The sequence below is a fragment of the Mesocricetus auratus genome, unplaced genomic scaffold (genome assembly GCF_017639785.1).
Source record: "Mesocricetus auratus isolate SY011 unplaced genomic scaffold, BCM_Maur_2.0 Super-Scaffold_100691, whole genome shotgun sequence".
Lineage (NCBI taxonomy): Eukaryota > Metazoa > Chordata > Mammalia > Rodentia > Cricetidae > Mesocricetus > Mesocricetus auratus.
In genome coordinates this window covers 19,645,545-19,657,846 of record NW_024429267.1, presented here as the reverse complement: position 1 = coordinate 19,657,846, position 12,302 = coordinate 19,645,545, and the positions used below count along the sequence as shown (strand labels likewise).

Below are 12,302 nucleotides of genomic sequence, written 5' to 3'. Positions count from 1 at the left end.
TCTTCCTTCCTCCGTGTCTTGCTGGCGTCTCTGCCTTCTTCTTCCCAGTGTCCTCTCTGCCCTGATAATCCTGCCTAGCTATTGGTCATTCAACTTTTCATTAAACCATTCAGATTGGCACATATTCAGTGTACATAAAGATTATTCCACATTTAACAAGTCTGTAGCCTATCCACTGAAGCCATATTATATCAGGAGATGAGTGAAATGAATTTGTAGTCCAGGCAGAAATGCCAATGACACTAATCCCATCATATATAGAGACTGTCTTCATCATCAACTGTCATAAGTTCAGAAATTTCTTTTTTTCTTGCTGTATAATTGTATTCAATGGTGTATGTACTCCACATTTTCATTATCTGTTCATCAGTTGAAGGACATTTAGATTGTTTCTGTTTCCTACCTATTGCAAACAAAACAATGAACATGACTGAGCAAGTTAAAAAAAAAAAAGAAAGAAACTGAATTCTAAAATGTGTCTGTACTTTGGGTAACCAAACATGTCTTCCTCAGGCACATACCAGTGAATGAGGTAACAAAATGAAAAAAGGTTGAAGAGAGACAACCCCAAGTTCAAATCCTGCCTCTTCTGGATTCAACTGACTCTGTCTCCCTCTGCCTTTGTAGCACCTGTGAAATGAGGATTCTGCTGTTGTAAACATTAAATTAAAATACACATAAAATGCTTGGCTTGTAGCACCCACTCAGTAAATGGGTGTTGTTTTTCTCACAAGTTTTCATGATGAATCGAACCAATCCCTCAACTGATTAAAACAATTCAAAGAAAACTCGGCAAAACACTAGTTCCCAGGGTCAATCTCAGACAAGTTACCTCTGAGAATAAACAAATCCATTAATGGCATTCAGGAGGTAAGGAAATCTGCTTGCAAAATACTTTTTAAAAACATCCTGGCAGTTGCGGCCCAAGTATAAGATGCACAATATATATTTGCAGCCTCCTTGAAGAAATCGACAAGTTTAAAAAGAAGAGCCTAAGTGCACAACTGTCTTTAAACTGAGGCTCAAACCCTGATCAGAAACTGTAGGTAATGATGTTTACATCCTAAGATTCATGAATCCTAAAGTACCATCCAAATTCTGGTGGCAGTTTGTTCCTCTAACACTCTAGATGAACATGAAGGGCAATATAAAAGCATTTTTGTGTATAAAATAATCCACTGACAGTTTCAATAAATCTCACCAAAATTCTTTCTCCCTTGCATGTTTTCATGGTGTGTGGTAAAATGAAGACCAAAGAAAGAAAGAGATGGGTAATTTTGATTATTTTTGTGTTTTGAAATACATTATGCTTCCTTTCCCAAATGTATAAGCTGGGTTATTTTGGGGGGAGGGGGGACCTTCTTCTTTGGTTGGTTGATTGGTTGATTTTTGTTTTGTTTGGATTTTGGTTTTTCTTTAGACATGGTTTCTCCGAGTAGCCTTGACTGTGTTGAAACTTTCTCTGTACACCAGGCTAGCCTTGAACCCAGAGATCTGCCTGCTTTTGCCTCCCAAGTGCTGGAATTAAAGACATGCACCATTACCACCCAGCTTAAGCTGTTATATTTTTAAATAATTTTCACATATACTTTGTCTTGAATAAGCCCATGATTTTTAGTGGTTTTATTTAAATGGAATTATCACTTAGTTATTTTTAAAAACTCTCTAGTCAAATCACTATGTGAGATTAGCAGGGAAACATTGATTGACCATCTGAAAAGCATTCTATGAAAGACTACACCTCTAATTAGAAAAATGTGAGAATACAGATGTTTATGCCAGCATCCTGATTTAACTAATTCTTGTATGTTTGCAATGAGAGACTGGCTGACTGACTTCAAGCTCATGAGTACACCCAACTGAAATCTAGAATAAAGGAGAGAAACTAATTTGCTCCTCAGCCCCAAGGTCAGTTTGAGGTGGGAAAATGACCCACTATACCTTGGAGAGATCAGTAATGAGAATCTGGCTTTGGCTCCTGCAATTGACTAGTGAAATAATGAAATGTAGTCGCTGACTGACTGTGTGGTCTGAAGAACTGCCAAGAATACACATTATCAGTTCCTGAGGCCTTTAAAACACTTCTGCATGCCTCTGTGCAGATTTATGGCATAAAACAAAAGGTAACACTTTGTCTCAAGGACAGAGCTGTAAAAAATCTTGTTTGAGGGTTTGCATGCCAAAAGATACTGCATTAATAAATATGGCAGTAACTACAGTTAATCATACACTGCGTACTGCTCCCCCTCCCCTTTTCTTCCACCCTTTGTTATTTTATTTCCTTGCTCTGTTTCATTTTAAACTTTTTGTTTGTTTTTTATTAAATTTAAAAAATACTATGTGGCCAGGTGATGGTGACACATGCCTTTAATCCCAGCAGAGGCAGGAGGCAGGAGGATCTCTGTGAGTTTGAGGCCAGCCTGATCTACAAAGCAAGTTCCAGGACAGCCAGAGCTGTTACACAAAGAAAAACTGTCTTGAAAAACAAAACTCAAATCAAATAATAAAATACTCTGTGGAAAAGAATGGAAGAAAAAAAGGCCTTAAGAACTGAAGTTCCACTTGCTTATGGCATATATAGCCTATTGTGCCCCTGCTACATGGTGCATACTCTTCCATAGACCTTAAAGGAGGTGTCTTGTAGAAAAAGGGCCAATCCATCTCTCTTTCTGATAGGCACTGCATGACTTTAAAACCACCAAAAACGCTGATCAATTAACAATGAACCATTACCACCTTTTTAAAAAATATAAATATGTATGGAACCAAGTCACAATCCCTTTTTGAACTAGACTTAATCTCCAGGCTGACATTCTCCTTTAAAGCAAAGTATTTGTCAATATTTTTCCATATGTTAAAATTTCTGGCAAACACAGAAATGTTTTAAGTTGGATATTCTTTAAGAGCCTATCAGAAAAGATGTTAAATTGCCCTGAAGACTTATAGCAACCCAGAAACTCTCTCGTCTTATAACAATGGCTATGGATGGAATGTGTCCTCTGCTCTCCACAGTTCAAGCTCCACAGAAATACAACTTATGGCCATCTTTAAGAGAGACCGTGAAGAAGTAAAAAGTCCTGCAAATGATCTCCTGTCCCTTGATTCCAACAAAATTGAAAGTGAAAGAATTCATCATGGAACCATAGAAGACAAGCAACTGGAAATCTACCTCACAACTATGAACCTCAAAAAACTTATCACTCAACTACTAGATGGGGACCATTCCTTGGATGTGGGGACAATTCATTTCAGTGATGGTCAGTTGGTGATGCCATATTTCTGAGTTTATCCTCATTCTGACAGAAAAGCTAGGAATTATGACTATATGATGGATTGCCCTTTTAACTTGGGCCTTGTAAAGTAAGTCGTTGCTATGACAGGTACATCATGTACCTTACTATTTCTATCTCTCTTCACTCCTTCTTGCATTTCATTTATGCACCTATGATAATTCTAGGAGAATCTAGTAGTTTCAGTTAAGTCAGATCAGCCATGTTCAGCCAGTAGGGCCTGGACAGAGGGGAGAACTCTTGGACAGTCCCATCTATCTGGCATAGTGTACACATATCTTCTCATCCAGGAAACTAGTTAAGGCTTCATAAGGAAACAGATGGCATATTCAAATGAGGCTAATTTAAAAAGAGCTGATGGAGGAACTGCCCATGAAAATTTCCTTTACTCAAAGGAATGGAATAGTCCCATAAGGCTAGAAGTAACATGACCTCACTTCTACCTCCAGGCCTGAGGGTTGCTCACTAATGCAACCCACCCCAGAGAGGAGGGTAACAAACCACTGATACAAACTGTGTAAGTCAACCTTCAGTGGGATCCAAAGACATAAACCAGATAATCTGACATGCTTGGGAGCTTTAGAGGATGCTATGGGGGGACCCAAGAGCCTGAAACTCAAAGGCAAGCAGATAGTATAATAGAAGACAATGGAAATGCCATTTCAGCACAAGATGGCGTGAAACTGTCATTCTCTGGTAGTTCTGTTATCTGATTTATGTCAGGAAATTTGATTTATCTCTGGAAATTTGAAGGGAGGTTATGCGACCAACAAGTAAACAACTTTCAGACTCATCCCCGAGATTGTGTGTTATGTTACAAGCATTCTTTCTGCCAGCCTGGGTCCACTGAGCATCAGCCCCAAACGAACACACAGACACTATATGAATTATAATACTGTTGATTGTTGGCTTGAACTTCTTATTGGCTAGCTCTGTCTTAATTATTAACCCATTTCTTTTATTCTAAGTATTTCTACATGGCCTTATCTTACCAGAAAACACCTGACGTGTGTCCTCTCCTCCCAGGATCACATGATGGTGACTCTCTGCCTATACTTCTCAGAATCCTCCTTGTCTCCTCATTGGCCGAACAGTGCTTTATTCATTAACCAATAAGAGAAACATACTTACAGAATGACATTTCCCATCAGTGTTACTCTGGCTTATGCCTCTGTTGAGCTTTCTTGGGGTGCTCTGAGAACCAGGAGGAAGGATGGAGTCAATTTCATAGATGCTCCTATTTTACAGTGTTCATACTAACCATATTTTTCTTTGCAAGATAAGTTTCATTTTTCTCCATATTTGCCTAGCCAAACAGTCTTACTATTTTATCCAAATCTTTAGACTAAGGCTAGGGATCCCAATAATCTCCAAACTACTATTCTTTTGTAATTTCTCTTATTATGTAATTTGCACATAATAATTACACACATTCTTGGAATATAAAGTTATGATTAGATGCATACGTATATAACATAATGAACAAAGCATCCTGGTTATTATTTCTATCACTTTCTTCTGTATCATTTCTTTGTGATGAGAGCATTTAAAACTTCTCCTATAGCAATTATGAAATACACAATACATTATCGTTAGCTGTAATCACCCCACTGAGCAATATAATCCTAGTACTTATTCCTCCTGTCTATTTATACTGATTGTTGTACCCATTACCAAACCTCTCCCACTCTTTCATCCTGTTCTTAACAATTCCCATTGCATAAGCATGCAAGATGCAACCCTGGATCAGTCCTTTAGAGCATCATTCAGATTAATTACAATTAGTCCGCAACTCCAATTTCTTAATGTTGTAGTGCTACTCCTTAAGAATTGACTATTACCACATTTTAGAATCTTAACTGTGTAATTGCCTAAATCATAAAAAAAAGAAATATTTTAGCCTTGTGATTTTTTTTTACTCCAGAAGTTTCTGGGTCATTGTCAGTCTCCAAACCTGTCACCCAACCAGGGCTGCCCATGCCCCTTGCTGACATCACTGAGGTAAGTGAGTTTCCCGTCCCTCAGTTTTACAGACTGAATAGAAAAAAATACTGACTGTAATGTTAAGTGTAAGTATTTTATGTTTTAGGTCTATAATTAGGAGTCTACTTTCATTAACTATGTTAACAAAAATTAATTCAAACTGCATTTCAAATATTTCTAAAATTCAGTTTCCTTGGATTTAGTAATATATTTGCTTTATTTTGAGTCAGGTTGAGTTATGTGTTTAATAAGACACATTTTAAATTTATTTTTACCCTCGTTCATTTATTGGGAGAGGAAGCCAAGACACAGGCATGCCACAGCACTCAGGTGGAGGTCAGAGGATGAACTGCAGAAACTGGTCCTCTCCTACCACTGTGTGTGTCCCAGCGACTGAACACAGACATCAGGCTGAGGAACCAGTGCCTCTTCCTACTGATCATCTCTCCAGCCAGAGAAAACACATTTTATGAACTAAAATGAATAATTAAAGCAAAATATACTTAAATTTGATTTTCAGAAATACCCTTATAAGTTTATTTTTAATTCCTAAAAGCTTATCTACATTTTCACTTATGGGAGGTGGTAAAAAAATGTATTCGAAACTAAAAGTAATTGATGTAGTAGTAATTTTGTATTTAACTTAAAGTTCTGTTGATTTCAGTTTTTATTGTAGCTTTCACAAATAGAAATTCTGAGTAAGCTCCATGCCCTCTTGAAATGAAAAAATTATGAATGAAAGCATGATTGACACAGTTCAAAGTATTTCAGTCATTAGTTAGTCCTATCCAGGAAGACCTGTCAGCCGAGAAACAAGAAATCAGGAAATATATTCCCTGGCCAGATTGTGTTATCCTTTCAGGATATGGTTCCAGGCTCCACCTCCAAAGACAAGTCATGCTAACAACAAAATTCTTTACTTAAATATAAGTAACAGTATTAAAAATATAAGCACAACCCTCCTCATGCACAGAGAAACAACCCTTCTTGACATCTGTCTTTCTAAATTCACTCTTCAGGATGCTACACCAAGTCCACAACTTCTGCTTAGTGAGCCTTGGTTTGAGGCAGTGGACAGAGAAGGACCTGATATACCTGGTGAGTTTCTTCCTATAAAGCCAATGTTTGATGACAACATTCCCTGAGGACCCATCAATGCTCTTCCTCAACCCCCTGAAAAAGTATTCTCTACCCTGGAGAGGTTTGTCTCACCAGCATCACCAACAGAAGGGAACCCATTGAATAACCTTCTGAGGAACATGACCCCTCAATCCAACAGCCTTCCTTCAGTTCTAGTAGGCAATCCTCTCGAGAATGCCAGCCACCCTTCCTGGGTGTGGTGAGAGATACAGAAGCCAAAGCTTCACCAGCAGAAAGCTCTTCTGGGCTTTGAAACAGAGTCCATTAAAACAAAGAAGGTCATGAGACCCAAATCCTTGACCCAGGGGTATGGCTACAGAGGGGAGGGTTGAACCTTTACTTCCTTCATGTCACTAACAGGCTGTCCTTTTTTATGTGTTTTCTTATGTTTGTTTTTTGAGACAGAATTTCCCCATGTGACTCATACTTCTGAATGCTGGGATTTCAGACATGAGCTACCTCACCTCATGAGTGCTTGCTAGAGTAAATTACACACAAGGAAATCACTAAACACTGAAGTCCTATTGACTGATATTTTTCCTTCTTTCATATTTATTTTTAATTTTTACCTTTTTTTCTTAGAGACAAGTTCTTACTGTGTAACCTTGGCTACCAAACCATAAAGGCTGGCCTCCAACATGTGGCAATCCTTTCCACTCTATAGATTATCTGGTGAAAATATCTTTTTAGGAGACATAAGTCTCAGGATCTGAGGTTGCTTAGCTTGCACTGTAGTTCTAAGTGTGAACACCTCTGGTACTGTGTTATGACTGTGTTTTCTAAAGGGGCTCCTCATAGAATATTTCCTCAGTGCTATTTTCCTCATAGGTTGTATTCAACAGGTAGGTTGAATCTGAAATTTGGGCAGTGGTTCCCACCATTCTCTCTGCCCTGAAAATCCTGCCTAGCAACTGGCCTTTTAGCTTTTTATTAAACCAATTTGAATGACATTTCTTCACAGTGTACAAAAAGATTATTCCACAGCAAACCACAGTGGATATCAACCATCATTTTGGCCTTAAAATCATCTGAGAGTTGGTTGTATACAACAAAACATAACTTTTGGTAAAATGGTTAGTGCTGCCCCTGAATTATTTTCTATCATTATAAGATCAGAAAATCTTATAAAATTGGTGTTTCAGGTAGACTAGTAAAAATTATTATGTCTCTATGAGAAATATATTATTACACTTTCAAAGTGCTTTACTGTTCCCATACAAGAATACACCATAGAACACTAGAGCTAAAAAGATAATTCTGATAAGCCTCTGTGCTTCAAAAATGAGAAAAACAAAGCTAGCGACAGGAAATGATTTGCACAAGGTCAGGATCAGGACTTTCATTCAAGTTTTTTCCACATTATACTGTATTTTCCTTGAGTAGACTTATCTTCAAAAAAAAGTTATCTTCAGTCTGATCAGATATCTCAACAGAGAAAAACACTGGCTATAGTAGCTTGCCAACCCAATTTCAATCCCTTAGACTCATGGAAAGCTGGATAGAATAGCTCTAATCTGTAATCCCAGCACTCCTATGTGAGATGTGAGGTAGAAAGGAGAATCACATAGAAGCTCACCAGCCAGTGTGAAATATGAAGAGACTGAGGAACAAGAGAAGCCCTGAATAAACAAGATAGGAGGAAAGAACTAGAACTAACTCCCAATCCAATGATCTTTTGATCTCCACACTCTGTGGCACATACAGACCTGCACTTATACAAACAATATACTTATACACACAGTATAAACAATAATTTTTGAACTATCTCTTATTTAATCATCTGAAATTTCATACACACACACATACACACTAACTTGGGTCCTCTACAAGAGCAGCACATCTATAGTAGTACAGATACATATGTATATAGTACCTTTATCACACACATCCCCAAATGCCTCCTCCGCTCCCTTGAACATTTTCCAATATATTCCCTGTGAACTTTTCAGCCGACCCGTGCAGAGCTTGTCTGCTAGACCTGGGATCTCAGAACCTAAAGAATGGAGCAGACTACAGTCTACTGCTGCATACAACCTCCCTTCAGTTTCAGTGTGCTTTTATACACAGATGAAACAAAGAAAGCAATGATCTAAGGGAGGGGTCGTTTGAACGCAGAAAAACATGATCAGAAAAACAATAAATAACTGTCAATAAGCACATACTAAATATTAACAGAGCAGCCCTTTGCCAGAACTTTCTCAGGACAGAGAAAGTTTTAACACAGTGCCTGGCATGTACTATAGATTATATCTGGGAGAGAATGAAAGCAAGGCAGAATGTTATATCCTGATTCAGGGTACACTGACAAGATTTGGTTCAATAGCTATGTTCTGGCATCCAACAAGAATGAGCATGTCTTATAAGTTAAATGTAAATGTCTGTCACAGGAAGCAGGAAATCACATCCAAGAACAAACCTGGGAACAAAGTGCACCTGAGATACAAGGCCCTCTCCTCTGCCTTTTCTCCTGGAGCCTCTCTCACAGTTCCCCAAGGCGTTGTTCACCGTGGGTCATTCTTTTGACCATGCTCCCACAATCCCCCTCTTACCTTCATATCCTTTTTTTTTAATCCTCCTGATTACACTTAGTGCTAACTGCTGGAATGTTGACTCATCTTGATGGCTTAATCCTGTGCAGGTCTTATACAGGTGATCACAGCTGCAGTGAGTGTGTGATCGCCCACAAGTCAGCGTTTCCCAGCTCTCCTCCCCAGTGTCCTGCTCTTTCCTCCTGTCTTCTGTGATACTCTCTGAGCCTTGAGGATAGGTTGATACAGATGTCCCATTTGAGGCTTGGCACTCAACAGTCACTTATTCTAAGCACCCTGACAGTTATGAGCCCCTGAATTAACCCCTACCCACTCAAAAAGAAGCTTCTCTGGTAAGGACTGAGAGAAACACAATCTATGAGATTAAACATAAATACTTAGAATATCGTTTCACAGCATGACCATTTGGCAAAACAACAGTTTCCCCGGGGCCTATCATCTTCTCAGTCATGAAATGTTGGTCAAGGTAGAGTCTGAGGCATGAAATCCTCCCTGAGAAGCAGGCCTCGTATCTGACCACAAAGTGTTTCACTACTTATAGCCATCATGCCACTATTGCACCAGTGGACTGGGCCCATATTTTATTGGGTTGTTTTCTTGATGTTTAGTTTCTTGAGTTCTTTGCATATCCTAGATACTAATCCTGTGTCAAATATATAACTGGAAAATTTTTTGTTCCATTCTGTAGGCAGTCTCTACATTTGATTGACAGTTACCTTTGTTGTACAAAGTTTTTCAATTTTATGATATCCAATTTGTTGATTGTTAGTCTTTTTTTTCCCTCCTGAGCGATCAGAATCCTATTCAGAAAGTCCTTACCCGTGTCTACACCTTGAAGTATGTTTCATACTTTTCCCTATGACAAATTCAGGACTTCATATCTTATGCTGAGGTACTGGATCCATTTGGAGTTGAATTTTATACAGGGAAAGAAGTAAGGATTTCATTTTTCTAAATGTAGATATCCAGTTTTCCCAGCACCATTTGTTGTTGTATTTTCTTTAATGTTTATTGTTATGTCTTTGTCAAATATCATGTGGGCTGTCCCTTGTGCCTGGGTCCTCTAGTCTATTGACTGATGTGTCTGGATTTGTGCCCCCCCAAAAAAGGTGTTTTTATTATTATGGCTCTGTAATAAAATTTGAAGTCAGGTATAAAGACGCACCAGCAGTACTTTTTTTGTTTTTTGGTTTTTCGAGACAGTGTTTCTCTGTATTGTTTTGGAGGCTGTCCTGGAACTCGATCTGTAAACCAGGCTGGCCTCGAACTCACAGAGATCTGCCTGCCTCTGCCTCCCGAGTGCTGGGATTAAAGGCATGCACCACCAACACCCGGCCCAGCAGTATTATTTTTGCTTCGGGTTGCTTTGGCTGTTTGGGGGTGAGTACTCTTAATCACTGAGTGATCCTCAGGCACATTTTTAAGATTTTGTTTGTTTTAAATTGAGTGTGTGTGTGTGTGTGTGTGTGTGTGTGTGTGTGTGTGGTGTTGTGTTGCATTGTATTGTGTATATTTCCATGTGTGTGTGCTCACAGTCAGATCTTCCTGGACCTGAAGTTGCACTTGGGCCCTGGGGATTGAACTTGAGTCCACTATAACAATAGCACATGGTCTTAACCACTGAGACACCTCTCCAGTAGACTTTTTTTTAAAGGACTGTTGAAATATCACTGGTTGCTATAAATCTGTTTAAATTATTTATCTTATCTTGGTTTAATATTACTAGGTCATATGTATCCAGAAATTCATCTATTTTTTTTAGATTTTCCAATTTTATGAAATTATATGGTTTCAGAGTAAGAGCTAGTAATTTTATGAAATCCAGTAGAATCTGTTTTAATGCCTTTTCATCTGTAATTTTATAAATTTGGGTCTTCTCTTTTTCTTTTGGTTAGTTTGGTCAAGAATTTGCCGATCTTTCTAAATAGCCAACTTTTGTTTCATTAATTCTAAAATAAGTACCTTTCAAAAATTGTCTTCAAACTTACTTTGCCCTAAAATTATAAATATTTTCTTTATTTCACTATTCTGTACATTTATTTATTTTAAATTTCATTTTATATTCCAACCACCTTCTCCCTCCCATCCCTCCTCCCCCACTTGCCTTCACCCACCCAGCCCCCATCCACTCCTCCCAAAAGGTAAGGGCTCCCTTGAGGAGTCAACAAAGCCTGGCACATTAAGTTGAGGCAGGATCAAGCTCCTCCCCCTGCATTAAGGCTGAGCATGGCATCCAACTATAGGAAATGGGCTCCAACACTTTAGTAAACAATCAAGACTTCTGAGTCTCCATTAGGTCACCTGCTAGGCATCATAGGTTTTGCCCCCAACTATGTGTTACAAAAACAAACACAACTCCAAGGGTCACAGGTTAGCAGATTTGTCTCCATCCTTACTTTATTTGACTTGCCTCACAGACCACATCTGTCTTGAAGTTCCTTGTGTTTATCCGTGTGTTCTGTAACTACGCCTTCTTGGCTTCTTTTACTCAGACTTGCTTTAGGCTCTTTTGTGTGTTTATTAAAGCCTGCTTCATTTTAAAAACACATGGTGACTGAAAAACATGCACAATACAAGAGGGTTTTATTTGAAAGAGTCAAAAGGAAAAACGTAAAGACAACACTTTTGCTGAGATGGTAACACATTGAAAGTAAGTGTACACTGTGAGTGTATTACACACTGCTAAGTATTCATCTTAAAATGCATGATGATTTTATGTTGATTTTATACTGAGCTTCATCTCAATAACTTTTTGAAGAAGCCAGTGACTGCAGACAAAATCATATTAAAATGGAAATCATGTTTGTCTAAAATATGGCTCCGTGTAAAATATGACTAGCGTGCACAAAGCCCTGGGTTTCATCCCCAGCACACAATATAACTGGATGTGGAAGTTTGGGTGTGTGAGACTCTATCTAAAGGAAAATAGAAAAAGAGCATCATAAAATTCTATAAATTTGCTCTCGGTGGTCCATGGATTTGATTCCAAGCTTCTGAGCACGCTGTGCAAGAGCAAAAGCACAATCCATCATGTGCTTTGAACCTGCACACTTACAGCATGGGAGTTTCTTCTCCTGGGAGTCCTCATCAAGGAGACTGTCTGGATCTTATGAACCATGTCCTATTTTCATCAACCTCCCCAGCATGTAAGATGGGCCTCAGGTGTTCCCTGCATGACCTGGGCTGGGGATCTGCAATGAGTGCCAAAGCCTACTTCATTACAGCAGGGTGGAGGGAGATATTCTGACAGTCTGCCTAATTCAATGACTGATTTCAGAAGAATTAGAGGAGTGAGTATACTGCCTGGCTTTTAATCTATGATCTGTAAGTAAAATTATAT

General features: G+C 38.6%; 1 protein-coding gene and 1 long non-coding RNA gene across 3 annotated transcripts in view; one reads left to right on the top strand and one right to left on the bottom strand.

Moving 5' to 3' along the window:
• Positions 1-8,952, bottom strand: part of LOC110341548 — a 38,804-nt gene extending 29,852 nt beyond the window's left edge. Inside the window, exons 1-2 of one of the 2 annotated variants that reach the window (XR_002383515.1) lie at positions 8,830-8,952; positions 4,422-4,484 (exon numbers count right to left, since the gene is read on the bottom strand). This is a non-coding gene — a long non-coding RNA (uncharacterized LOC110341548). Of the gene's footprint in view, positions 1-4,421; positions 4,485-8,286; positions 8,417-8,829 lie in introns of those variants that run through there. The other variant, XR_002383516.1, reaches the window with a different exon arrangement.
• Impg1 (interphotoreceptor matrix proteoglycan 1) overlaps positions 1-12,302 on the top strand; it is a 99,194-nt gene that overhangs the window by 31,087 nt on the left and 55,805 nt on the right. Inside the window, exons 8-11 of the mRNA XM_005073755.3 lie at positions 1,251-1,271; positions 3,013-3,257; positions 5,215-5,291; positions 6,293-6,371. Of these exons, the coding sequence (XP_005073812.1) occupies positions 1,251-1,271; positions 3,013-3,257; positions 5,215-5,291; positions 6,293-6,371 (422 nt within the window). The remainder of the gene's footprint in view (positions 1-1,250; positions 1,272-3,012; positions 3,258-5,214; positions 5,292-6,292; positions 6,372-12,302) is intronic.